Source organism: Neurospora crassa, linkage group II (assembly GCF_000182925.2).
Source record: "Neurospora crassa OR74A linkage group II, whole genome shotgun sequence".
Taxonomy (NCBI): Eukaryota; Fungi; Ascomycota; class Sordariomycetes; order Sordariales; family Sordariaceae; genus Neurospora; species Neurospora crassa.
This window is the reverse complement of record NC_026502.1, coordinates 1,457,397-1,482,486: the sequence shown is the minus strand read 5'-3', so window position 1 is coordinate 1,482,486 and position 25,090 is coordinate 1,457,397. Positions and strand designations below refer to the sequence as shown.

General features: G+C 51.6%; 8 protein-coding genes and 2 non-coding genes across 10 annotated transcripts; 7 read left to right on the top strand and 3 right to left on the bottom strand.

Annotated features, from left to right (window-relative positions):
• Positions 1–465: 465 nt before the first annotated feature.
• On the top strand, positions 466–4,164 carry NCU05385 (hypothetical protein). The gene is made up of 2 exons (XM_958105.2): positions 466–3,319; positions 3,373–4,164. Exons 1-2 carry the CDS (start codon positions 766–768, stop codon positions 3,630–3,632), a joined length of 2,814 nt encoding a protein of 937 aa, XP_963198.2. The 5' UTR covers positions 466–765; the 3' UTR covers positions 3,633–4,164.
• A 534-nt stretch (positions 4,165–4,698) lies between these two features.
• Positions 4,699–6,583, top strand: NCU05384 (hypothetical protein). The gene is made up of 2 exons (XM_958104.2): positions 4,699–5,741; positions 5,868–6,583. The coding sequence occupies exons 1-2, from the start codon at positions 4,804–4,806 to the stop codon at positions 6,316–6,318; spliced, it is 1,389 nt and encodes a 462-aa protein (XP_963197.2). The 5' UTR covers positions 4,699–4,803; the 3' UTR covers positions 6,319–6,583.
• Positions 6,584–7,093: 510 nt separating this feature from the next.
• Positions 7,094–11,421, top strand: col-24 (colonial-24). The gene is made up of 2 exons (XM_958103.2): positions 7,094–9,970; positions 10,023–11,421. Exons 1-2 carry the CDS (start codon positions 7,151–7,153, stop codon positions 10,215–10,217), a joined length of 3,015 nt encoding a protein of 1,004 aa, XP_963196.1. The 5' UTR covers positions 7,094–7,150; the 3' UTR covers positions 10,218–11,421.
• Positions 10,935–11,777, bottom strand: NCU05382 (hypothetical protein; the record flags this gene model as incomplete). The annotated part of the gene is made up of 4 exons (XM_958102.2): positions 10,935–11,048; positions 11,399–11,570; positions 11,651–11,672; positions 11,723–11,777. 4 exons carry the CDS (start codon positions 11,775–11,777, stop codon positions 10,935–10,937), a joined length of 363 nt encoding a protein of 120 aa, XP_963195.2.
• Positions 11,427–14,002, top strand: NCU05381 (hypothetical protein). Its single transcript, XM_958101.3, has 3 exons — positions 11,427–12,616; positions 12,688–12,953; positions 13,065–14,002. Exons 1-3 carry the CDS (start codon positions 12,132–12,134, stop codon positions 13,817–13,819), a joined length of 1,506 nt encoding a protein of 501 aa, XP_963194.3. The 5' UTR covers positions 11,427–12,131; the 3' UTR covers positions 13,820–14,002.
• A 569-nt stretch (positions 14,003–14,571) lies between these two features.
• On the top strand, positions 14,572–15,884 carry NCU05379 (hypothetical protein; the record flags this gene model as incomplete). The annotated part of the gene is made up of 5 exons (XM_958099.2): positions 14,572–14,761; positions 14,871–14,966; positions 15,089–15,122; positions 15,581–15,772; positions 15,839–15,884. 5 exons carry the CDS (start codon positions 14,572–14,574, stop codon positions 15,882–15,884), a joined length of 558 nt encoding a protein of 185 aa, XP_963192.2.
• Positions 15,885–16,859: 975 nt separating this feature from the next.
• NCU15664 lies at positions 16,860–16,975 on the bottom strand. Its single transcript, XR_897822.1, has one exon. It is a non-coding gene; the product is annotated as a 5S ribosomal RNA (ribosomal RNA).
• Positions 16,976–17,818: 843 nt separating this feature from the next.
• NCU15663 lies at positions 17,819–17,918 on the top strand. The gene has a single exon (XR_897821.1). It is a non-coding gene; the product is annotated as a 5S ribosomal RNA (ribosomal RNA).
• A 1,974-nt stretch (positions 17,919–19,892) lies between these two features.
• NCU05378 (hypothetical protein) lies at positions 19,893–22,019 on the top strand (the record flags this gene model as incomplete). Its single annotated transcript, XM_958098.2, has 2 exons — positions 19,893–21,770; positions 21,826–22,019. 2 exons carry the CDS (start codon positions 19,893–19,895, stop codon positions 21,862–21,864), a joined length of 1,917 nt encoding a protein of 638 aa, XP_963191.1. The 3' UTR covers positions 21,865–22,019.
• Positions 21,640–24,998, bottom strand: NCU05377 (integral membrane protein). Its single transcript, XM_958097.3, has 3 exons — positions 23,707–24,998; positions 22,985–23,641; positions 21,640–22,932 (listed from the first exon to the last, which is right to left on the bottom strand). Exons 1-3 carry the CDS (start codon positions 24,599–24,601, stop codon positions 22,115–22,117), a joined length of 2,370 nt encoding a protein of 789 aa, XP_963190.2. The 5' UTR covers positions 24,602–24,998; the 3' UTR covers positions 21,640–22,114.
• Positions 24,999–25,090: the final 92 nt, after the last annotated feature.

Sequence of the window (25,090 nt, the reverse complement as noted above, 5' to 3'; positions counted from 1 at the left end):
AGTGGATGCAACTAATCCAAACTCTATGGGGAGTCTCGGAAAAATCTTGCATTTGCTGGAAATTTCGCATTTACTGTGGTTCCAATCACATACACGCTGGGTGGGTACAGGTACTGGCTGCCAGGATACTTGGGGGTAATTGCTATAGGTTACTGTTTACATGGATCTGCATTTTTTAGGTGTTGCAACTACTGGGATTTCTACTGTACTGAATTCAAGGGTTGCACTGCACTGTCATTTTCCAGCCAACTGCCCGCGACGGCACGGCGACTCAGGCGACTGCACAGAAAAAGGATCCACCAAGTTCGGGCGGGCCTTTCCGATCTGTGGAGCCAAATGTTTCGACCCCTGGGGTCCGCTGTGGAGCTTCGGCTCTCACGTGCCTTGCCAAGAGCCATGGCCATCAAGGTTCACTTGTCTCGCTCTCTAGTGCCAAGACAGAGAGAGCTTTGACCTGACTGACGTCTTCTTTCTGTTTTGCTTCTGAATGGCTTCATCCAAGCTGCTTCCTTCAACGGCATCCGCTACTACTTTCAATTGACAAGCCTTGAGTACGGGAACTATTGACTGACGCCTACATATTAACCCATCGCGCTTTTTATCCTTATACTTACGTCACTTCCATTCCATTCCATTCCCTGGCTGCCTCTCTTGGGCAGGTCCCGTCCTTCTAGAGCTCAACACTCAGTGTCTGTTTGCATCGCCGACCACCCCGCCGAGACCTTTCTGTCAAAAAGTCATGTTGGACTCACATCAGCCACTACAATGTCCATCCAACCACTCCCTGGGGACGTTATCGCCCAGATCAAGTCTTCAACGGTTATTACCTCCCTGAACGGCGTTGTTGATGGCCTGCTTCGAAACTCACTCGACGCCAGTGCAACCAAGATCAATATTTCTATCGACTACAGCCGTGGAAACTGCTCGGTTGAGGACAATGGGCTCGGTATACCTCCAGCCTGTTTTCGTGAGGAGGGCGGTCTCGGCAAGCTTCACTATACCTCGCGATATCCGCCACATCCCGATTTCCATGGAAGACATGGCCAGTTCCTAGCTTCTCTAGCAGCTCTGTCTCTGCTTTCCATCTCTTCTCATCATCATGAGCACCGCTCACATAACGCTTTAACGATTCACAACTCCCGAATCGTGGCCCGCAACACTCCTGCTCTTCCCGAAGAGCGCCTTCTGGCCTTCCCAAGTGGAACGCGGGTTACTGTTCGCAACCTTTTCGGCTCCATGCCCGTCCGCGTAAAGCAGAGGGCCACCCAAATTGAACGACTGGGCACGGCTAAGAGCCTTGACCAACTCGTCCATACCATTGTTTCCCTCCTTCTTCCTTGGCCAAACGAGGTCACTGTATCCATCCAGAACGCGGTTTCTCAACATTTCATTACGCTTCACACTGCCGGGATAGCCAACCAGTCCCAAGACCGTCGGAACCTTGCTGATGAACTGGTGCTGCGGGCCTCCAGCCTTTTTGCTCAAGCTTCACTGACTGAGGAACAGGACTCCAAGTCATGGGTTCCAGTTGGAGCCTCCGTACCTGGCGTTTCTGTGAGCGGCTGCTTCTGTCTCGTCCCTGTAGCAACAAGGCGGGTGCAATTCATGTCTTTGGGCATACGGCCCCTATCAAATGAAAGCGACTCCAATATTTTGTACGAGGAGGTCAACCGCGTATTTGCAAATTCCGGTTTTGGCGTCATCGAAGAAGCAGCACTCAACGAAGGGCAGCCAAGGAGGAGAGAAGGATTCACTTTAAAAGAACTCAAGTCAAGAAAAGGAATCGATCGATGGCCCATGTTCTTTCTTCAAGTCATCATGTCGGGGCAAGAGGACTCTCTCAATGCCGATCACTTTCTAGACGAAAGGCAGCAGGACCTCTCCATCATCACCGACCTTCTTCAGGTGATAGCCTACGAGTTCTTAAAGAAACACCATTTTCGGCCCAAGCCTGTCAATGCCTTGGAAAGACTCAAATCTTCAAGGGACAAATTGCCCGAGTCCAGTGGTCTCAAAAGGTCTGGCTCCCCTTCGTCCTCACAGGTAGCCTCCAGTCGCGACAAGAAGCACACCCCCTCGGACTTAGCGCGATTGACTCCCAGTAGTTCTTGGGCCAGCTCAGTCAACCGTCATATTAAAGAAGGTAGTTCAGCCTTTTCTAGAGAGAGAGCCGTCAAATCTGCCAGCACACCTAGTCAAAACGTGGAAATCGTCCCCTGGGCTCAAAATCCACTGTTTGACAGAGCTGGTAAGCTCATACGAAAGCCGTTCGAGGATGTCGAGCCACATCCATCAAGCAATGCTTCCTTCGCGTCGCGGGGACCGAGTCGACAGTCCAGTCTGCCCCCAAGCTTGGACAGCAGCAAGACGGACAACTATGTGGAGTGGGTAGATCCCACTACGAATACCAGAACACTCATAGATCCGCGGACTGGCTTTGTAATTCGACCCCATTCTGCCCCCGGAACGAAACCTCGAGACACTCTAAAGCCACGTCAAAAGGAGTCACTACGTCAAGGTGGTGTCCCGGCGTCAAGAAGAACCGCTTTCCAGCCTGTCGAAGCTCCCATACCCCATGTGCCCGGGTTGTACGAGTCTTCGGAGCAAGGCGCTCATCATAGCTGTAGTCGCCACTCCATGGGAGCCGTCAATGTGGAACTAACCAATGGAGGGGCCTTGGTTACCTTGCAGGGCCGAATATCCAGAGATGCCCTGCGTACGGCAATTGTCGTTGCACAAGTTGATAAGAAATTCATCTTTGTCAAACTGGCTCCCACGGAAGTAGACAAAGTCTCCCCTAGCTCCGACGTTGACCGAAGCATCCTGATGCTGATCGATCAGCACGCGGCTGACGAGCGCATCCGCGTCGAAGATTTGATGAAATCCTATTTCACCATTGTCCGCCGCTCAGATGCCACAGAGTCAGACCAAATGATGGCCCGAACACAATCCCTACAACGCCCTCTCCGCTTCGACCTGTCAAAGCAAGACGGGAACCTTCTTGTCAGATACAAAGCACACTTCGAGTACTGGGGCATTTTCTACGAAGTCTTCGCACGCCAGGAACACTCGACGAGGTTCACCGTGGAAGTACAGTCACTGCCACCCAGCGTTTTGGAACGGTGTCGGTTGGAGCCGCGAGTGCTGGTCGAGTTGCTTCGGAAGGAGATATGGAGGCTGAATGACAACCCCGGTCGGGGCTTGTCTACGAGTCGTGGGATCAGCGCCACTCATAAAGAGGGAGAACGTGACTGGGTCGCTAGGTTCCATGATTGCCCGGAAGGTATGTTGGAGTTGTTGAATTCTAGGTCTTGTAGAAGTGAGTTATCCTTTGCTCCCTCGACATGAGAGGTCATTATGCTAACAAGTCAGGCGCCATCATGTTCAACGACGAACTGTCTCTGGATGAATGCAGCAGCTTGGTCTTGCGGCTGGCCAGTTGTGCATTCCCGTTTCAGTGTGCACATGGGCGACCGTCTATGGTTCCCCTTCTCGATCTGGGAGGTGGGTTCGCTCCCTATTTGAATTCGACTCTTCCCCACGATTTTGGCAGGACTCGAGGCGAGGGAAAAGGCAAGAACAACTTGTGGTCTGAATTAAGGAGTTGGAGACGGGATAAGATCAAAGACTAGTGAACCTGGCAAACTCGGCATATAGGCATCTTGAGATGATTATCTGGGGCTCTTGTTATTGTGTACAAACCATTTTTCATGAGAAGATGACATTCCAGACACATATTTTCCTGGTATGAGTTGATTTTTACCGCTTCAGTTGGCAATTGCGGAAGATACAGGAAGACGGTTGATTGGAATGTTTGTTTGGAGGACTTCAGATCAAGAGGGGTCATACGCTGGCGCTGTCGATGGCTTTGAAATTTGCGACACGCCAAAATCTCACTGACGGCGTCTGATGCCATGCATCGTCACTCCACAACTTTCAGGCACCTCTGATCAGTCACGAATCACGTTTCGACTAGCGAGAAAAATCTTTACGCGTAAGCAGCTATGCGTCGATATTACTTCATGATAATTATGACGATGGGCATGTCGACGGAAAAGATTCGGCGGAGTGGTGTCTTCAAAGACTGCGCGCAATACCCAGGCCGCCAGTGCAACATGGTTCATGCCGTGAAACATGGGATTGCAACCGCATTCTGAATGAACCATCAACCGATGATCAACCGAGGCGAGCGGGTACCAGGATTCGCCCCCTCCCATTCTGCTATCTGACCGAACGGATGGAAGGATTCCAGCGAGCGGAGAAGGTGTGTGATGCCGGGGTGCGAGCGCAAATGTGTTTGTCCTATCCCTACCATAGTAGACGTACAGTTCAATGCCTAAAGTTTGTTAGCATAAGACTTGGGCCCTCTTTTAAGAAAGGAGAGGCTAAGGATTGCAGCATTCCTATTGGTTCAAACCACCGCAAAACCAAACCAGCGCGTGTCTCACACTCTCACTCACATGCACCAAAACATTGATTCCATTCACAGCGGGCAATAACGAACGAGACGCTGTCACGCTAGGGCTCTAGTATTGCCAACCTGAAAGTGGTAAAAGAGCTCTCTGTAAGTATTACGCTAACGAATTTCAAGGGGTGAGCTGTACATCTATCGACTCCACTACCGAGACAAGACATGCAAATACATATCCGGAAACCGAGGGGTGGGCACAAATTCGGAAAGTGCATCAGTATAAATAGCTTTTGTATCCTTTGTCCTACAATGCCCAAGCCTCCTACGTCATTTCAACTTCAAACACGAGAGAGAAAGGGCCTGCTCATGCTACCCATCTCAAAATCATCAGTATGAACACCACGACACCATCCCCACCCGATAGCCTCATGTCAGCCATCATGCCCTCCTTACCTCTACCAACCAGTCTCGTCTGGAGCTGGACCACCATCCTCACCGTGCTCACCCCCTCTTACCTCCTCCTTATTCGCTACCTCCGCTTCCAGCGCCTGCACTCCTACCGCACCCGCTTCCCGCACTACTTTTCCCCGGATGGCTCCCCCACCAATCTGGACAAAATGACCCTTCAAGACGCCCACCGAATCCACATGGACCTCTCCCAGCGCGAGTTTCCTTACCTCTACAGGCGCTCCCTCTTCTTCGCCCTCTTCAAGACCTACTCGATCCCCTCCATCTCGTCCCTTTTGCTAGCAACAGGCCAGCTTTCCGCGACCAAAAGCGCTTCCAAGCGAGCCACCGACACCGAGGTCCTGATTGGGGAAATCATCATCAACCCGCCCTGGGAGAAGAGGGGGCTGGAGGCGCTGGCGAGAATGAACTGGTTGCATGGCCGCTGGCAGAAGGCGGGACGGATCAAGAACGGGGATATGCTGTACACGCTGAGCATGTTTGCGCTGGAGCCGGCGAGGTGGATCGGCAGGTGGGAGTGGAGGAAGGTGAGTGTGGTGGAGAGGTGTGCGTTGGGTGTGGTGTGGAGGGAGGTGGGGGAGTTGATGGGGATTGGGATGGAGGATTTGGACAGGTTTGGGAGGAGGAAGAAGAAGGAGGGGGAGGAGGGAGAAGAGGGGGAGAGTGGACTGGAGTGGATGGAAAAGATGAAGCGGTGGAGTGATTGGTATGAAGATACGGAGGTGCGGTATACAGAGAGTAACGAAAAGGTGGCGAAACATACGGTGGATTTGTTGCTGTTGAGCCAGCCAAGCTTCTTGAGAGGAGTTGGGAAAGGGTTTATTGGGGTGTTGATGGGGAAGAAGTTGAGAGAGGCTATGAAGTATGCTTCCCCCCTTTTTTTTTCTTTCTCTCTCTCTTTTTTTTTTTTTTTTTCTTTTCTCCTTCTCTCTCTCTCTCTCTCGCTTTGCCCGTCCCAGTGAGATACTAACCGTCATCCTACGTCTAGTTTCCCCGAACCGCCTCAATGGCAAGAAAAGACCCTAACCTGGATCCTCCTCTTCCGCCGCTGGTTGCTCCTCCACCTCAGCCCTCCCCGACCCGAGTGGATGGTTCTCCACAAAATCGACAAGGACGTCGACCCAGCCACCGGAAAGTATCACTACAACGTATACGAACTTGACCCGTGGTATGTGAAGCCGACGTTTTGGAAACGCTGGGGACCGTCGGCCCTACTGAGTCGCTTGGCTGGGGCTCCGGTTCCGGGTGATGGGGATAGCAGGTTCCAGCCGGAGGGCTATCACATCCATGAGGTTGGCCCGGAGAAATTGAGGGGACAGGGGAAGGAAGAGATTGAGGAGATGGTAAAGGATTTGGAGAGGAGGAGATTGGAGGTGTTGGCTAAGGGCGGTTGCATTGGTGGTACCGGTGGGGGGAGGTGTCCTATGGGACTTGCATAAGGTAGGCTGTATAAGCTATACCTAGATGTGAAAAAGCGGCAATCGATAGAATGTAAATAGGATGCCCGCATGGAGAGTGGAGGACAACGGCCGGTGGGATCAAACAGGAGCAGTCACCTGCATGCCTCAAGCTTAACAAGTACAGTCCGATGCTGGTTTGTTTGTTAGCTCAGTACCTCTACACGACCTAGGCACCCCTACAGTAGAGGTACTATAGGTACTCGATCACTAGACGAAATCAATCCCGAATAGTCCCAAAGATTACAAGGACAAGTCAAAATGGCTGCCCGCGAGTAGGAATTAAAAAGGCATTGACAAAAATTGATATAAGATATTGAGCATCGGAAATGGCGTTATTAGCTAATGAAAACCTCTAGGAAAGTTGATGCAAGGTCTCGAGCTAACAAACAAACCAGTACTGGACTGTATCGTCACGCATCAACCCTAACCCGCCTTTTGGTCCAAGTCGCCCGCTTCTGGAGCCTGTTGTTGATGTATGAATTATGGAGACACCACGGGCGGCTTTCCCTTGAGTTAGTAATTGTAAGAACTTGATGAAGAGTTTTTCCTCTTCCAATCTGGCAAGCACCTCTCAGTCGTAGATACCGAGGCTAATGTGAGGAGTGACGCTCAATGACATGGAGGTGGTAGGTACATGGCGAGTGTAACCCTAACCCTGGAATGACATACTGTTGAACTGAGCTGAACCACTTTTCCGTGGCCGCTGCCATCGAGTCTGGTGACCTCCGAATCAGGTTATCTGGCTTGCAATATCCCGAGCACCACCGCTTGCGCCCATCATCCCAGGATCGCTTCACTTGGGGCCCCCATCATGTCCAATCATCATGAGAATCCTGTGTATACCTCTGATTCCTATTACGGCAATGCGCCGCCCACCACACGCGTTCCCCTGCCCTCGTACCCCTCCCAGCAGATAAACGCCCAACAATATCACCAGCCTCCTCAGCACGTCCAGCACGTTGAACCAGTGCAACAACTCCCACAATTCCAACACTCCCAAATCCAGCAGCAGGCTTATGCTTCGCGCTCTCAGTCGTCGCAGTCCAATCCCCAGCAGCAACAGTATGGAGTTCAAGGACAAGGCCAACTTGATCAACAACAACAACCACAGCAACCACAGTCAGAGCAGCAGCAGCAGCAGCAGCAACAACAACAACATCAACATCAACAACATCAACAGCAACAACAAGAATCCCAAGAACGGCAGGCCCCGGAGGAGCCTTCAGAGGACAGGCCTGCCAAGAAGAAGCAGAGGATCACCCGGGCGTGTGATGCCTGCCATGGCCGCCGTCAAAAGTGCCAGGGCTTCCAGCCATGCGCAAACTGCATCAAGAAAGGCGTAGAGTGCACCTACAACAACCCTTACTACCGAGGCCGCGCAAGGACTCCTCCTCCACCTCCCAATGATCCCAACACCCGCAACTTTGCCCGTACTACAGACATCCGCGGAAAGGAGATACGCGAGCGGAGCTGGGTCAAGCGAGCCTGCGACATCTGTCGGGATGGACGCCATCCCTGTTCAGGCACTCTACCGTGCGATAGATGCTTCACCATGAGGCAGGAGTGCACCTACAAGAAACGCAACAGTCGCAACCGATACGAAGATCTTCCGAACCCGGAACTGAGAGGTCCCTATCACAAGCCCGCACTGGTTGATGCTGTCTTGGGGCCTGACGATCTGCCACAGCCTGTCCAAGGACCTGGAAATGATGAGGGTGATGCCGAGGGACAGGCTATGAGAGACGATATTGCGCGCCACGGCGGCCCTGAACAGGACTACCTGAGCCTCAAGCTTGATCGCCGCTACGGAGAGGATGACACTCCACCTCTTGTCTTTCTTCATGCGGCGTGGAAGAAACTTGCCCAGGTGCAGCGTACTTCTCAGCTTCCTCTTGATCAGCCCTGGGACCGTTCGACAACCGTTCGGTTTCCATCCAATCGGCAGAGGTGGTACCAACAGCAGGACCACTTCTTCAGGAGCTGGAACGGCACCTTTCATTTCCTCCATCGTCATACCGTACGGAACTGGCTGGAACAAGTTGAAAAGAATTATGTGGCTCGTCAGGAGTTGTGGCATGGTGTAGGCCATGCCCGTGCCGCTGTTGCCCTTATGACCATGGCTCTTGGCTCGCTCTTCAGGGATGCTCCAAAGTCGTGGGTTCGCATGAACAAAAAAACCGGCAAGGCGATGAAGAGCAGGAAAATGCCTCCTCCAGACGACTATATCTGGTCCCTCGAATACGGCGATTCGTTGCTAAACACCGCCCTAAATCTCACAGATGCCGAGAAAGGCGATCCGAGGTTAGACTCTGTCCAAGCTCGCCTCTTGCAGGACTTGTACCTCTTGAGCACATGCCGCCTGAACAAAGCTTGGTACACCTTTGGCAATACCCTTCAGATGATCACGAGCCTCGGTCTTCATCGGCGTGTGGGCAGAAACCGTGGACTTGGTCGCGACATTACCAAAAGACCGGACTATGCCAAACTCCAGTGCGAGAGGCGGACATTCTGGACGGGTTACATTATCGACAAACAACTCAGCATGGTCTTTGGACGACCCAGCCACTTCCGTGACGATTTCATCAATCAGGAGCTTCCAGACGCTGTCAACGACGAGGACATGGGGCCCACTGGCCCTGTTCGGGCACACAAGGGGGATTGCTACATGGAAGCACTGGTCTCCCATGCCAAATTGAACAAGCTCATCGACAAGCTCCTCCACCAAGTATACTCGCTTCGAGAGATCCCCGACCAGCAAAGGATCGATAGCGCTCTACGCATCGGCAAAGAGGTTCAGCAGTGGAGGGACGAGCTGCCATATCTCCTCAGGAATCTTAAGCCCACCTTGCTGCTTCCCCTTTTCCAGAGGCAGATGGTTTTCATCCGGATAGCACACTGTCATGCCACCATGCTTGCCTACCGGCCCTTCCTCACCACGCCCTACCCTCAATCAGGCGAACTGAAAGAAACCACTGACTACGCCATCCGCGAGTGCGTCGACGCGGCACGAATCAGCCTCAGTGTCGTCACCGGTCTTGGTCGCACAGAGGACAACGCGCAATTCGTGACGCTCTGGTACCCCCACCAGGTCGCCTACTGCGCCGCCGTCGTCTTGATCATCCTCCCGCACATTCGCGAGCGCCAGAAATTGTTTGGTGGTCCTCACTACCGCGGCCATGAAGTGATGGATGGCAAGTTGCACAAGCTGGTGGAAAGAGGCATCAAGATGTTGGCGTCGGATACCAGTCCCTATTCGCCCGCGCGCAAGTGGGCCATTATACTGGAGGAGCTGAAAAGGGAGGTGACGCGCCAGACAGGTCATGTCTTCCCAAGTCTGGCGAGCGGTGCTAACAAGAAGGCTGCTAATGAAGATACCCCAGCGGATGGGGAGGAGAATGGGGAGGAGGAGGAGGAGGATGAGGAGGCTGAGAATGAAGTTGAAGAGGCTGATGGCGTGTCGCCGGATGATCAGTTGCTGGAGGATGCCCTTCGCGCTCATTGGGCGGCAGAAATGGTTGGATCGGTGCAAGATCAAGTTGCAGATCAGGAGGGGGAGGCCACGACGCCTGGTTTCACGAGGAGGCTTTGGGATAACTGGACGTTTACGGATTGGGCGGATCTTGACTCTGCAGTAAGTTGGCTGGTTACATGCTGTTTGAATTGATGTGCTAATGATTCCCTAGGCCTTTGGACCTATTGCCGACTTTGCTGAAGATTCAGCTCCAGCTCCTGCCCCTGCTCCTGCTCCGGTCCCAACTCCAGGTTTAACTCCCGTGTCAGCTCCGGCTACGGCTCCGGCTCCGGCTCCCGTTACAGGTCCCGCCCCAGCGCCGGTGTCGGCTCATGCTCAAGTTTCTGCGGTTTTCGCACCCGTTTAAGACCTGTCCAAAACTCCATATCCATGCATGCCGTACAATTCCCCATCCTGATACAATTCTTGCAATGATGCGTTCTTGTCCGTCCATGTCCGGCCCACTGTTCCTCATCGACTGTTCGCGCTTCCAGACCTTGGTGAGGGAGACCCATAAGATGATTGCGCCAGCGCATTTACTTTGGCCTCCAAGGTATTAATCCGACCCTTTATCCCGTCGAGGCCGGAGTTGTTCATTAACCTCTCTGTGACGGTGGGGTCACTTTGGAGATATGTCTCGAGGCGATATGAGCTTTCTGATGATTTACTACAGCCTATATGTCAGTGTGATCCTTGGAATAATTTGAAATGGTCAGTACCACTTACTTGGCCTTTGAGGGCTTTGAAGTAGGAACCTCGATCAGTGTCATTTTGTATGTGGATTTCTGAGGGCGGAGCGGAGCAACTGTGTTCTTGTTGGAAATTTCGGTTTTGAATGGAGAACATCTTGAAATCCTGCTCCGGGGGGAAGTTTTAACCATTTATCCTCCACGAAAGTGGCTATTTGAGAGGCCAGGGACAGGAGGCCAGGGACAGCAAAAGATGCGAGAGAGGCCTCGACTTTGCGGTTGGGCATTGTCCTCCACAACGTGAGGATTGAAATCGCCAAATTCAGCCCGGGAGGCTCACCTGGGAGGCACTTGGTTATTCGGAATTGATCATGGCGACGGCAGCAAGGGTACCTCTATATCCCAATCATGGCCTTTTTGCTCATCGTGTATAGCCGGCCCTCATCGTTGTCAACGTTCACAACACAACACTCGCCGATTCTGCACCTCTTCGTCGCAATTGAGCCGCTCTTGGTGGAATTTCAAACGCGTCATCTGCCTCAGAGAAACAACATCATTGATGACAACTCACTGTAAGATTCGTCGGCCGGCCCGATGCCGGGATAAGGTGTGGACAAAAGGGCCAATTGGATGTTATACCCCTTTTCCACAGCCTTGTCTACTGCATGTGAGTCTCGATTACCTCTCCCAGCATGGATAAAGGGACTCTCCGCAATTGAGCAATTATGTTATGCACGAGGTCACCACAATATGCCGGCTGCATGCCGGGAGACCAGGCCAAGCCAACAATCTTCAGCGGGCATTGGTGTTAACCCTCTTTCGGCATGTCATGCGGAACCTACCTTTACTACCCTCCTACCTTCGGAGTATCCCGCCGCCGCCACCGCACCTTGATCTGGGTTGCAAGGTCGCAGAATTGCAGTTGCAACGCTTCGCTGATCTTGTACCACTGCTCATCATCGCCGAGTTGTGTCCCGCTTCCACGAAGTTCATTGGAGAATTCGAGGTTCTTGCTGTGGGATCCTCGGGATCTTGGAAGGGGTGGTGGGTGAGGTGTGGTGTATCATGACACCAGCTGATGGAGGGCTGTATCTACACCACTCTATCTTACTCCTTCTCCGCATTTGCGCAAACTGCGAGTAGGTATTTAACTTTTGGGGATTTCGGTCATGTTTTTGCTCACCTTGTCCTTCCCACTGGTCTGCTATCGAGCTTCCATTGGACTTCATCTCGTACATTTCTTTTCGAACCCAATCATACAATTCTCTCATTCCATCCCCACGAGCCTCCGTCTCTACCTGGCAGCTGATCATTTTTTGGTTACTATAAGTCAACATTACCCTTTGGTCCGCCAATATTGCAGCATCTACTCCTTCCCAGGCCTTCGTTCCATTAGGTACTGAGTTCTTGTCTACCTTCATTGCTCGACACACCTCTCCAGCCTTATCAGGGCAGCCTTCCATATATACCATACCCACCAACCCAGCTTTCCAAGTCCGAGTATTTGCATCGCTAGGATATCACCGCTGATGTCTCTGGCTTGGCGCTCTCTAGCCCAACACGGATCGATTCTATGATTGTTCCGGCCCTTGATGGAGGACGTGTGTATTTCCAAGTTAGGCAACACTCCAGCCAACAGCTCGACAGCGACGACGACTGAAACCGCTAGCAGCCTCCTGAGCAGACGAAAGAAATTGATTCTTCAGCTATCTATGGCGAGGTTCGCTCGTAAGCTTGACGAATGGCTTGATAAATTCCCCGAGCAGCCCTCCCCCAAGACATTGAAGCGGCCTCGAGGGGCCGTTGAAAGCAATCATCCATACAACCAGGACCAGGATAGCGCTATCGCAACTGAGGAGGAGCTATCCAAGGATCAGCATGCACAATATCAACATTATCACGCTGTGACGGGGGATAACAAGAAGGCGACCACCAAGCGGGCAAAACACCATGGCCCTGAAGCACCAGGAGGAGAAGGCCGCAAGTTCGCTTGTCCGTTTTGTCAGCACAACCCGGCCAGATATAGGACTGTGAAGACATGCTGTGGACCGGGATGGGATAGTGTTCATCGGGTCAAGTGCGCCCCCATTTCTCACGTTCATCTATTCAGTTGCAAACAGTACACTGACACCTAACACCCACCTGCAGAGAACACATCTACCGCCGCCACTCACTCAAGAACACCTGCCCCCGATGCTACGATCAATTCAAGACAGACGATGACCTCAAGAGACATCAAAGGGCAGAAACGCCCTGCCGACTCCGAAAGGACAACGTCCCTGAGGTGATCACCGACGAACAAGACAAGAAGTTACACGCTAGAGCCAAGGCTGGGTTATCAGAAGAAGACAAGTGGAATGATATGTACTGTATCATCTTTCCGGGGCCAGCGGGGTCGAAGATCCCTTCTCCTTGTTTGTCTTCCTTTTCCTCTCCTTTCCATCCTCGTTTCGTGTACTCTCTCTGTTCTCTCCTTCATTCCTTCTTTCGTCCTTCGTCGGGTTCTGACCATCTTCCATTTACAGATTACGACACCTCCACTCCCACCCCTTCCTCCTCCTCATCTAACACATCCCCTTCTTCGACAAAGAACAAGACCACGACAGCTCCACCAACCGCCTCAAACTTCGACATCTCCTCCTTCAAAGACCTCCTGCGTCGCGAACTCCCCCGCTATGTCGAGCCCATCTTCCGGCAGGAGCTCGACAAGATGATGACGTCCGTACAGACGCAAATGAACCAAAAGGCCGATCAGCTGTTCAAGGACGTGGTATTCAAGTTTAGCCGAACCTGGGTGTGGCCTGCTACAACAACTGGTGCTGCCGGTCCTAGCACTACCGACAACACTGCGAAAGTGATTACGCCGCTTAGCAGCCCGCCCAGCCCGAGCCCGAGCCGATTCGGAAACAGCCCCGAAGACGCCAATGCCGGTGCCGGTGCGGACGGCCACCATGGAGACCGAAACGAAGATGAAGGAGAAGGTGACGAGATTGATGGGGTCTCGTTCCCAGAAAACCAACAAAGCCCATCCTGGCTCGACTCCCTTGTCGAAACCTTCGATCCCAGCAGTCTCGACCTCCCCTTCTTTAAGAATGGCGAAGTCGATCTCGAGGCTTGTTTGGAGGGGATGATGGGCAATGGTGGTGACGAGGTTTCGGATTCGGCATATGGTACTTTGCCGGCGTCGGAGGGCCAACACGGTTCTTATGGACTCGGGTTGGGGATGGGCATGGGTGTGGCTGGCATGACGGGGGTTATGGGTTTGGGGGGGCATTGGTGAGATCATCTATCAGATGAAGGGTGGGTGAATGGGGCAGATCCCAGTTGATAGTGTATGGCATGGTTGGTGTCGTCAATTTGTTCTTTCCTTCTGTCTCTGCTTCGTATCTCGCGCTATCTTGTGGGTTGTTTGGCAGCAATTTCTTTGATGATAAAACATGACTGCCATCCCTTTACTATGTTGCCCGTTATGTTTTTGCACAACTGCGCCATTTTTATTGAGATCTGTATATGAAGGGCTAGTCCAGAGGTGGGCAGCACCCGGCCCTTGTCGAGTTCGGACACGATACCTGAGCTTTAGACATGGTCTGCGGAAGTCCTTCTATCACATTGACAACTCTGCGGCTTCCCGTCCTCACCTTTCCAGGCCGCTAACAAGTGGTTCAAATACCCGACTCATGCCCTCAGGCGGAATCCTTCGGGCTGTGCTTTTCCGACGGGTGACCGAATATTCTTTTAGGCTGCCGACAACCTGCCTTTTCATCAACGGCCCGGTTTCAGTGAGGAAGTCAAGCACGCCGTGTCGCCACAATTTCGCCCATTACCTCTATGTTTCTCGAACACCTTCTCTTTCTGGACAACCGTACCATGCCTCGCGCCATAGTAAACTGTCCGTCTTATCAAATATGTCGTGGCTTGGAGAGTAGCTTGCATTCCCCAATCCTCGACATATTTGTTTCGTACCTCGCAGTCTCTTTCAGGTCTTCCCCGTAACACGTTCTTTTGACACTTTGAGGTCCTATTCGGAGCACCATGGCCTCCAGAGCCAGAATTCGTGACCTTCAACTGGGTATACGACTTGCCTCGGTATGCCTTTTGGGTATATTTAGCTCGGTAGTAGCTCAAGACAGCATTCCTGTGGTTATCTCGGCAGCTCCGGAAGCTCAAACCACCCTCCCACCAGGCGATGTGAAGGGCACCTATATCTATTCCTACGGAGATAGTACGTCCTGCACCTTATATTTTTGGGGGTATCGCTACGTTCTAACTTGCTCTGATTAAGCGGTCCCTGTGTCCTGTGGACCGGGGGAGAGATTTATGTACTCTTCCAGTTACGCCGCTTGCTGTGCGTTCAAAGCCCAATGCGACTTTGCGGTCGGGTGTGATGGTTCAGTTTTATTGTTCAATGGAAAGCCACATAGCACTTGGTATGTTTAGTCCTTTGCAAAACTTGCTTGTAAACGGTTAGGTACCGGATGCCTAAGCTGATCCTCTCTTCTCACAGTGGAGGCAAATATCCAGACTGCCGGGGCACTACTATCTTTGACAGGTTTCCCTCACCACTCACAAGCTGGATGGACTGGGTATGTACCTCATGGTACGAGGCAGTTCCTACAATCTACCAAGAAGTCGACCCGAGTGCGGTAGCCTCCGTCTCCTCGGCATACTACAACCGCTTCTCGAGTGATAGCCAAGATCAAACAACCGTGGAGATAACGCAACCTGTTACCGTGATGATAACATCGGGAATATACACCTCAATCGTCACCCAACCTAGACCAGTGAGCTCGTCGAACATTTCACCAGAAACCGAATCAAACACAGGGACAGTGGTGAGCTCGTCAAACAAATCAGAAAATAATCCATCTACCACCACCAGCAACTCAACGCCTACACCAAGCACAACAATTGACGGGAATCTCGTCCCTGAGACAAATGCAAGGCGTACTTCATCAAGAGCCTGGATAGCCGGCGTCGTGGCCGGACCTCTTCTCGCATTGGTTGTCGCCGGTTGCCTCGTCTTTTGGTTGAAACGACACAGGCGAAGAAAGACATTGGCAGAGAGCGGATACTCGGAACCTGACGTACATGCCCACGATCCTCCCTATAATCAAGCCAAATATGGACAGTTTAGGGAACCAGAGAAGACATCTGATACTCATCCTGTTTGCGAGCTGGAGGCAACGGAGGTGCATCAAGTACCTTTCCGGGGAACAGGTGCAGCGATGCGATTGTAAGTTGGGTACCTATCGGAAATCGGAAATTGATGGTGTTATGACACATGACACATTCACGGAAGAAGAGGAATTCAGCAAATAATAACCACGTACGACCATGACTGGTAAGGGGGGGGGGGGGGGGGGGGAAGGGGGCAGACGGAGCTATATAAATGGGCTACAAATGTCAAAGAGGCAACCAGGCTGCCTCTGCACTGCTCATACCGATGGCATTGGCTGCCTATAGGTATCTCAGCTATTGATTGCCTTTCAAGATATCTTGGAGATTTGGGAAATTTTTTAGTGCTTTGAATTGTGATTGTGTTGGAAAGGTGTATACGCTGATGTCTTCACTGCAGGTGATATTCCCGCTCTCATCAACTCAATTCATCACGAAACAAATTGAGTCGCTTCAACTTTGTCAGCCCTTGCCTCACCCAAACTGCGAATACATACTCATTCAGTGGACTTATTGTTGGATTTAGAAAACACAGATATGCACCTGTCCCACGGTGTGTACTGTCTTTAACTCTGAATCTTGTTTATCTCGCTATTTTCGCACTCTCCTCCTTTGATACTAGTTTACGAGACAAGCAACTATCACAAACTGCAGGGTACTTATTTTGGGAGGTGGTTGTATCTGATGCAGCGAGGATTTACATTACCTTTTCCTATGCTAAGACTCGACAAGTGTCCGATATATATATGAAGCATATGGGAAGGCACACGCACGAATCAGTCTCGTCCATGACTAAATTGATGAGACCTTTGCAATACGATACTGCTCGTTGTAGTTAGGAGACACGGTTGCAAAACTGTGATAGGGATTACGACGATTCCAAAAGACATTGGCTAGAGTCCTATTAAGATTTTTCTATCAAGTAATTGCATAGAACTCAAGATCAGATGCGTAGTAGGAGTATACCCAAGGTACAATGTCAAGATCTCATCTATTTTGACTAGGACGAGCCTAGCACGAGTCTTAACTTTTCTGCCCCGGGCGAATCAGTGTACCTGGCAACAGTATCATCATCCCGGAGGACCAAAAAGTCGGGGGTGTACCTAGAGGTGCTCAAAAGAAAACCTCGAAAAGAACACGAAAAAAACATACAACACCAGGGATTCGCTGGTCGTCACCGACCCAACTACTAATCTGGCCCTCACTGGCTTATCTATGGGAGAGCGGACGGGATCCCGAGTTTTCCAGTGGGTATGGTCGTATGTGAGTATCTCTTTGCAATGTTTAGTTTATACACAGTCAGTCATTGTTACTTCCCGTGTAGTCTCGTCTCTGCTCACTAAGTGAGAACTGTCTGCTAGGTGCAAATGGGTTTGTCGGAAATGGATACATGACTTTCAAATGCACTAAACCGCATATACATACCCGTTAGGACTGCCTGACCCCTAGTTGCGCCAAGGGGAAGGGAAACGGTTTTGATCCTAACGAGTAGCGTAGGAAGCATCAAATCTTCTTGGTAGTGAGGGTTTAACTTCCAATCCATCCATACTATATAAAAAAAAAGGGCCATGTACCCCTAGCGATGAATCCTACAGCAAGCGAGGCACCTACATACCTTGAAGTGCATCATGCGCTTCCAACCCTGGCTACCCCGACGACCTTATTGACAGCGTCGACAGGAGGAAGCCAGTAGCTTCCGAACCAACCGCACCTCCAACAAATACCATGCATAGCCTTATTCCCCTCAAATCAGATACCTCGTCCTCAACGAACCATTAAGCTATGGAGAAGCCTTTATTATCTGACGCATTCACAACAACTCGACTGAGCCCTTAACTCAGCCCTCAATGAAACTGCCTACGGATTCTTGAGAATTTCAGCAACGGCAGTTGCTGTATCCTTTGGACTGGGAAGAAGTCTCTGATTACGGCCTTCAATGCTTGTGTATAAGACCGAGGCGGTGCCGACAAAGGGATTGAGGGAGAGGCCTGCTGAGTTAGGGTACAAGTACAAATTGGAGGTCGTTAGTAGTCGATACTAGTCCATCCTTGGCTATATGAGTAAGAAGTCAAGACAAATCGAGCACATACGACCATAGATGGTAGAAAACTCGGGATCCCGTCCGCTCTCCCATAGATAAGCTACCAATCGCCTGACTAGTAGTTGGGTCGGTGACGACCAGCGAATCCCAGGTGTTGTATGTTTTTCTTTCCTCTTTTCTTTTACTTTTTGGTGTGAGTCTTCGTTGGCTTTTGTTTCGATCGATTCTTCTTCGGTTTTTATCTTCTGTTGTTTCCATTCTCTGTAAAATGTGGGTTGAGAGAACAAGCGTGCACAGGATCTAGAAAACTGTACGGGGCCGACATCATCAAGCAAAGCTGACAGCTAACGTGCCATATCGACAAGTCTACAGTCAACATAGGCGCGTTGCTGAAAATTTGAGATTGGGAATAATGCCGATAGACGTTCTCGGAAAATCAATGAGGCTCTGCGCGGCTCCTCTGACGTTTCAGACTTCACTCAGTCACGATGTAGTCAAGAAAAAGGGGTGATCTGCATGGTTCGTCAACGTCATGTCGAGACTTCCCACTCTCGAAACACGTACGACTACACACACACACACATAATAATTAACCCACCTGCTAGACTTATACTTGGCCATATCCAGGTAGCAGGAATTGCTATGTCGTAATATCGGAGTGCTACCATCTCTCCTCTTCAGCTTCTTTGCCATACGTGGGTGTATTTACAATACTGGCACTCCAGGTCCAGGTCAAACATACTCCCTTCTCGTCCACCATTTGCACATCGCTTATCTCCTCATAAATTTTTTCAAGACTCCAGATGGTAACCAAACCAAAACATCCACATCGTTCCCGGCGTCTGGCGGCTTCTCACCACCGGGTCTACCCTTCGTCACCACAGCCAAAGAGGCAGGCTACTCGGTCATGTTCAGCCAGTTACCTAGAGGTACCATAGACGGAACCGAAGTGCCCTTCGCCGCTATTCCAGAACGACGCGGCCGTGGTGCAAAAGAATCTTTGAAAGATGGTCAACGAGACATAGGGAGCGGACCTAATTCTTGTCGGTCACTCATCAGGCGGTCGTGTTACCACCGGTGCCGCTGAGGGCTTAGACGCCACCAGTCGCAGGAGGCAGGGTAAGAAGGATGGTGTGAGTGGCCTTTTGGCGGCGTTTGCGATGAGAAGGGGGGAGATGATGTCTAATATTTTTGGGGAGGAGAAAAGGGATGAAAAAAAAAAGGTGATCAGATACCTCTACGATTTCCCACTACCAGGTATTGTAGAGAATGATGACTTCCATGCGACTTTGTTTGGTAGGTTGACCGCGCCTGCCTCTATCAGGAACCAACCATTGACGTCCTTAACTGATCTGCCGGAGGAAGAACTGCTAGCAACACTGGGGTATACAAAACACGCATTCTACTGTTGGCTTTTTTGACACGCCCTCTACTTCGAGCGTTGGAGAATTGAGATCCCTTGCTCGTATATTTACAGTGAGAGGGATAGCTGCGAAAAAGGTTGATCTTGATTGTGGCCACTTTCTGTATTTGAGCATGCTGAAGGAGTTACTCATGGTGGTGGAGGAGCTTCTTGCGTGATGGAAGCCCGAAATGGTTGGGTGGACACTCCGCATAAGTCGCCGCCTGGGTTGTTACAATAATCTGCTTTGCAGCAATACTGATCAAGGGATGGACAGGCAATATTTATCACAAAGAACAACAGTCCTTTCTTCCATTGTCTGGGTTGACAAAGCGGGGAAGATCCCGTTGACAAGATCTTTGCCAGGGGTCAGGAGAACAAGGGCGTTGATTAATGGGACAAAGACACGGAGTCAAGCCAAGAACGACTACCAACCTTAAAGCTAAGAATAAAGTAACCAGATGACAAAGGTCTGTTTGTTCAGTGGTGTTGATGTTGCTCCAAGGCCAAATGAATCATGAGGCAATGCCCATCAGCCGGCCTTATATCCTCATGCGACCGTATCGACTTTGCTTCTGCTCTGCTGCCAAATGAACAACACCCTTGTTCACGAGCAGCAAACCTCAACACCAATCATTCTGTTACTCAATCCAAGCAGCAGAGATCTTGACATAGTAGATCGAGCTCCAAAAAGCAGAGAGAGCAAAAGACGAACTCCTCGCCGTTGAGATCAAGATGGCCACCATCCGCCGCAAAGCCTCGTTCTCCCATCACGAGAAGGTGGGCGATACCATCCACGTTTGCCTCTCCGACACCATTCACGTCCACGCGCCCAAATCTACATGTAAGCGCCGACGCACGAAGAAACTGCCTTCGCTGAGGTCAAAGCCCCCAGTGTCAATCACCTATCCTCCACTGGATCCCAACACCGGCGCGCCTGTTCCTGATCCGCTTCTTGACGATGTTTACCGCCGTCAAACCCTATCTGAGCTTGAGGAGGACCTTTCCAAAGCCAATGCCGCAAGCACCACGGAGGATGGCGGTTACTCCATTCCCACCCACGGCCAACGTACCCAGCGCTTGCTTCATTCTCTTCTCCAGAATGTATCACACCCGAAGACCAATTATACACCCTCTAGCAACACGGACACCAACTCCGGTCCCATCGAAGCGCTCTATCTCAACCAAGCCCAAGCCACAGCCCTGATCGAATCTTCTCACTACGATCCCAACGTACTTTTGATCGTCCAAGATAAGCGATACTTCGAACCCACTCCCACGGCCTCCCTTCCATTTACCAGCTCTCAAACCCAACCAAAACCGGAGGCCACAGCCGGGAGCAACACAGACCGACTCCAATACCGGCCCATCACCCTCTTCTTTGACCATCTTCTCCCTACTCTCCACCGCCAAGTCTCGGTCCAGATCCCCAGTCAACCGGTGACGGAGCCTTCGGGACAGCTGAGGACTTTGAGATCGGTTCGCGCACGGTTTCACTCGGAGGACATGGATGCACACGAGGTACATGAAAAGATGAATCAAAAGGATGATCCATGGAATGTCTTGGATCTGTCGACGCCTATACCTTCTACCACCCCTTCGTTTTTGCAAGGACCGGGGAGTCAAATGTTGAGATATATCCGTTCGGAGGTGCTGATGACTGCTGTGTCTTCTGGTTTCAGTTCTCCTCCAGCGTCTCCTACGGTAGTTAAGTCGGGGTTGGTGACGCCACCTGGGGATACGAGGAAGGGTACACTTTTCCCTGAGGGGGTAAGCACTCCTGAGCTTGAGTACACTGCTACCCCTGAACCCAAGTCGAACACTCTGCCTTTTCCTAACCTTACCGTCAACAACCGTAACTTTACCCCCGATCCCACTTTCATTTCCACTAGCCCTCCCAACTTAATACCCTCACCAGCTCCCGCACCAAACACACCACCAAACACAACCCCTTCCAAAAAGCGCGGCCGCCCTCCCAACTCCAAATCCCACTCCAAATCCCCATCCTCCAAGAAACAACGAATAACCGCCACGACGCCAGAAAAAAGAGCCGAACGCCTACGCGCCTCCCCCTCTTCCTGGAGCGAATGGACCAACGTGCAATCCTGGTCCCTCCTCTCCCAAGGCGGCCACCACACCCCTCCGCACTGTGACGCCTTTGGGTTCGACACCTGGATTACCGTCCAGGAGGGCATGGTAGGGTTTGGGTGGTTATCTACCGCATCCTCTACCCCCGAATCCAAAGCAGAGGTTTTTGGTGAGAGGGAAAAGTGGGCAGCAGATCCGCACCAATATGCTGAAGGTCCAAGATGGAGGTCTGTCATCCTCAAGCCGAAGCAGACTGTGTTCTTTCCTAGCGGGACGGTGCACTTTGTTTTTCGGCTCAAGAGTCAGGATAGTTTGAGTGTGGGTGGTCATGTGTTGCGGTGGAATGGGGTGGAGAGGTGGTTGGAAGTTGTGCTTGAACAGATGAGAAATGGGGAGATTACGAATGAGGATATGGGGTGGGGGATGGTGAGGAGGTATGTGGATGTTGTTGGGAAGCTAGTTGCTAGGAGGGAGAAGGAAGGAGGGGAGAAAAAGGTGGGGGAGGAGTGGGACGAGTTGGTTAAGGTATGTTTGTCACTTGTCAACGTGTAAGGGGAGGATTGCTAACGATTGATCACAGAAGTTCAAGGACTTATCGAAACGACGGAAATGCCAATAGAAGAAGTGAATTACAAGTATACAGACAAGACTACAGAGAAAGCATGTTGGCTCGCTTGCTTGCTTGATGGATGCGATGCGATACGACGGGATGTGGACAGAAGGGAAACCTTATACAAGGTATTAGACAGAAATGAAAAGAAAAACAGAATAAGCAGAAATGGCATCCAGAGAGCCGCCCGTGTATCTTTCTCCCTGATCGTAACTCCGTGACTTTTCAAAGCAAAACAAAACTCTTTTGACCTCCCACATTACGCAGTGCCGTTCCGAGCTCCCTGCTGCTTCTCTTGGTCCTGAACCTGAGCTGCTGAAACGGTAGGGTTGAACCGACCTGCTGTCTCCTTCCTGTCCGTACGAGAGCTTTCTGAGCTGCTGCTAGCCTTGCTAGTGCCATGATCCATGTTCTTTCTGACTCCATGATCTGCACTCTTTCTGACTCCATGATCTTCACTCTTTCTGAACTTGTTCGTCAACGTCAAAGCCGGTTGCATGATACCGGTAGGTTCCCCAGCCTCTTGCTTGGCTTTCTTCTCCCGTTCCTTCTCCATCTTGTGCATCACTTCAGCCGTGAGCTCCTGCTTCAGTAATCGCTCCAAGACATCCTTCTTGCGAGTACGCCTATCGCCGATGGCAATGAGCAAACCGGCAGTACTGTTGGCAGCAATGGAGCAGCAAAGAACAGCGGTGGTCACTGCACTTTTCCTGGTGTGGTAATCGGTAGACCAGGTATAAGAACCGAGAGTGATCTGGAGACAACTGTGCAAGTCCAACAAGCAAACAATGGCAATGAGCAAGCCGATAGGAAAGGCGTGGTGGGTTCCCGTTTCGTGAGGCTTGTAGAAGGTGTGCGACTTGGCCAGCTTCTTTTGATGGTGGATGAATCTGGCTTGTGATTTCTCGGAGAGGACGGGGATGAAGGTATCGTCATGCCGGACCTCTGTCATGTGAGGGTCCACGGGGGCGCGCTCAACGTCTGCTTGTTCGAGGGCGGCCTGGGTTTGCAGAGGCACGTCATTGGGATCCTTCAAAGGAACCAACAACCTGTTGCGAAGCTTGATGGTCTTGAGGTCTGGATCAAAGTTAGCAGTAGGTAATACCTCGACTATACAGCAAACACTTACGATAGCGAGCCACAAAGATCATGTGGTATGTGTCGACCGCCCGGAAGGGAGCAAGGCCATCACCGACAATGGCGAATAGAGCGACAAGGACATTGTCAATGACATTGATGACGTACAGCTGTTTGTCGCCGACGTAGATCCAACCGATAAGGAAGAGAACCCAAGCGAGACCGAACAGAGTGATCAAAACAGCATAGAGGGTGACAAGAAAGCCCAGAGGCCGGCTGCAGTACTTTCCGAATGCCTTCATACGCTGCTTGAACTTGGAACGCTTTGAGTGGAGCATATGCCGGACATAGTCGTTAAGCATCCGGATGTCTTCCTCGCGCCATCCCTCCAGAGTAGCGTCCTTGGGCAGGATGGCATACTGAGGAGCAGTCAAAACGGTCGAGAAACTGTGAACATGAGGTGGACTTGGGCGCTGATGCGCGCTTTCATCTTCTGTCTCGCCCTCGCCTGCAGTCGTGGCCGTTCTGGTCGTTCGGATCGTATGAACATCCTCTTGGGAAGGGGGCGAGGTGCCGGCCAGGTTGGGTGGGAGAACTGGTAGCTGGGAGAGATCATATGTCGGTCTTCGGTTGACGAATCTACCCAGTGAAGGAACGAAGAGGGAGTTTTGAACGTTGGTGATGGACGACAAGGCGGCAACTTCGGGGTCTGTAGTATAGTAGTGTGGTTAGCATGGTGAAGAGTGAGGAGTAAAGGAAGGGTTAGCTGCTAACCAATAACATCCAGAAAGTCTACAATGCGCGAGTCGTATGTGTCATGTTCTGCCTGTGGCTGAGCATCCTCAGGGCTGGCCTGGTTCTCTGCACGGCGACGACGTGGCATCAGGTTTCGAAAGGTACCCTGGTGACGCAGACCCGGGTGCTCTGGCTCGACTTTGATAGATGGCTGGGCCAGATCACTTTCATTGATGGGGGAGAGATGGGCAGCTGGGGGCTGTGGCACCTCTCCTCCCTCGTGTTCAGGAACTAGAGGTGTCGATTTGTGCATGATAGGCTGATCATCAGCCCAGTGTCTGGCGCTGAGTGGCCGTTGGGGGTCAGAGCTGGAACGACGTCGACCTGTTGCCGCTGAAGGTGCCGGGGCATCTCGGGACTGGGATCCGAATTGTGGGTGAGAAGGGCGTCTCTGACCCGAGATGACTGACGGCCCTAGCCTCGAGCTGCTCTCGGATGCAGTGCGTAGTCTGCGGAGACGGATAGCGGATTCTTGACGAGCGGGCTGGAATGGAATGTTTTGACCTTGACTTTGTCGAGTGGGCGGAGGGGGAGCTGGGCGGTGGGACACAAGATCGGGCTGTTGTGATGGTCGACGAGGCTGAACTTGTGGTTCTTGTGGTGCTGGTTGGGGATGAAGTGCAGGCGGCCGCTCGCTGATGGGACTAAGAGCAGCTGCTGTTGGTGGTGGAATATCTGCTGCTACCTCTACAGGGCGTGCAAGAGGCTGCGGTGACTCTGCTGCTTCGAGCAACGAGGGGAGTCGAGTCGATGCTGTGCTCGTCCGTCGAACATCTTCGTCGGTGAAGTATTCGCCTTGGCTGACCTGCCCCTGATTGTCCTGCCCCGACCCATTCCTTCCTCCATTTCCTCCGTTGTTGGGGGGCTGCTGCATTGCACCCGATGGCACCTGCTACCCCAGTGTCGTAACGATAGTAGGCCGTCTTTGTCCAACTTGAATGAGGAGAGCGGAAGTTGGAGAAGGCTCGAGAAAGTGGAAGGAGGAATTGATTGTTTGGTTAATTGTTTGTTTGTTCCTTCTTTCGATCCTCGCTGAATGACTGAGTAAGGGCCTCGCTTGACAGGGAAAGAAAGCAGGAGCTTGAGACACGAAGCAGACACACAGACAACTAAACGCAAAACGACAAAGACACGCGGAACAGGAAACACTGAAGTGAATGCATATCATTCAGCACAAGGTCTAGAATTCCGTCACCACATGGCCATCCCCAAGGATTGGGGTCCATGCCAAGGTCACAGATAGGGTGCAAACCGGAAAGCCTTGGTTTTTGGTCGGGACCGGGAATCACACCATTGGCCCTGATCCTCTCGTCCCCAATCAGGTCCCGATTTCCCTGTCTTTGACCCAGTGTGCCTGTGACGT

Excerpts from the sequence above, each read along its gene's own strand:
- NCU05381 (XM_958101.3), top strand. The coding sequence starts at position 12,132 with ATGGAGGACGTGTGTATTTCCAAGTTAGGCAACACTCCAGCCAACAGC. Across the intron at positions 12,617-12,687 it reads GATAGTGTTCATCGGGTCAA|AGAACACATCTACCGCCGCC; the intron begins GTGCGCCCCCAT and ends ACCCACCTGCAG. Across the intron at positions 12,954-13,064 it reads GTCGAAGATCCCTTCTCCTT|ATTACGACACCTCCACTCCC; the intron begins GTTTGTCTTCCT and ends TTCCATTTACAG.
- NCU05385 (XM_958105.2), top strand. The coding sequence starts at position 766 with ATGTCCATCCAACCACTCCCTGGGGACGTTATCGCCCAGATCAAGTCT. Across the intron at positions 3,320-3,372 it reads GAATTCTAGGTCTTGTAGAA|GCGCCATCATGTTCAACGAC; the intron begins GTGAGTTATCCT and ends CTAACAAGTCAG.
- NCU05384 (XM_958104.2), top strand. The coding sequence starts at position 4,804 with ATGAACACCACGACACCATCCCCACCCGATAGCCTCATGTCAGCCATC. Across the intron at positions 5,742-5,867 it reads AAGTTGAGAGAGGCTATGAA|TTTCCCCGAACCGCCTCAAT; the intron begins GTATGCTTCCCC and ends TCCTACGTCTAG.
- col-24 (XM_958103.2), top strand. The coding sequence starts at position 7,151 with ATGTCCAATCATCATGAGAATCCTGTGTATACCTCTGATTCCTATTAC. Across the intron at positions 9,971-10,022 it reads GGGCGGATCTTGACTCTGCA|GCCTTTGGACCTATTGCCGA; the intron begins GTAAGTTGGCTG and ends ATGATTCCCTAG.
- NCU05377 (XM_958097.3), bottom strand. The coding sequence starts at position 24,601 with ATGCAGCAGCCCCCCAACAACGGAGGAAATGGAGGAAGGAATGGGTCG. Across the intron at positions 23,642-23,706 it reads AGACTTTCTGGATGTTATTG|ACCCCGAAGTTGCCGCCTTG; the intron begins GTTAGCAGCTAA and ends ACTATACTACAG. Across the intron at positions 22,933-22,984 it reads GATCTTTGTGGCTCGCTATC|ACCTCAAGACCATCAAGCTT; the intron begins GTAAGTGTTTGC and ends ACTTTGATCCAG.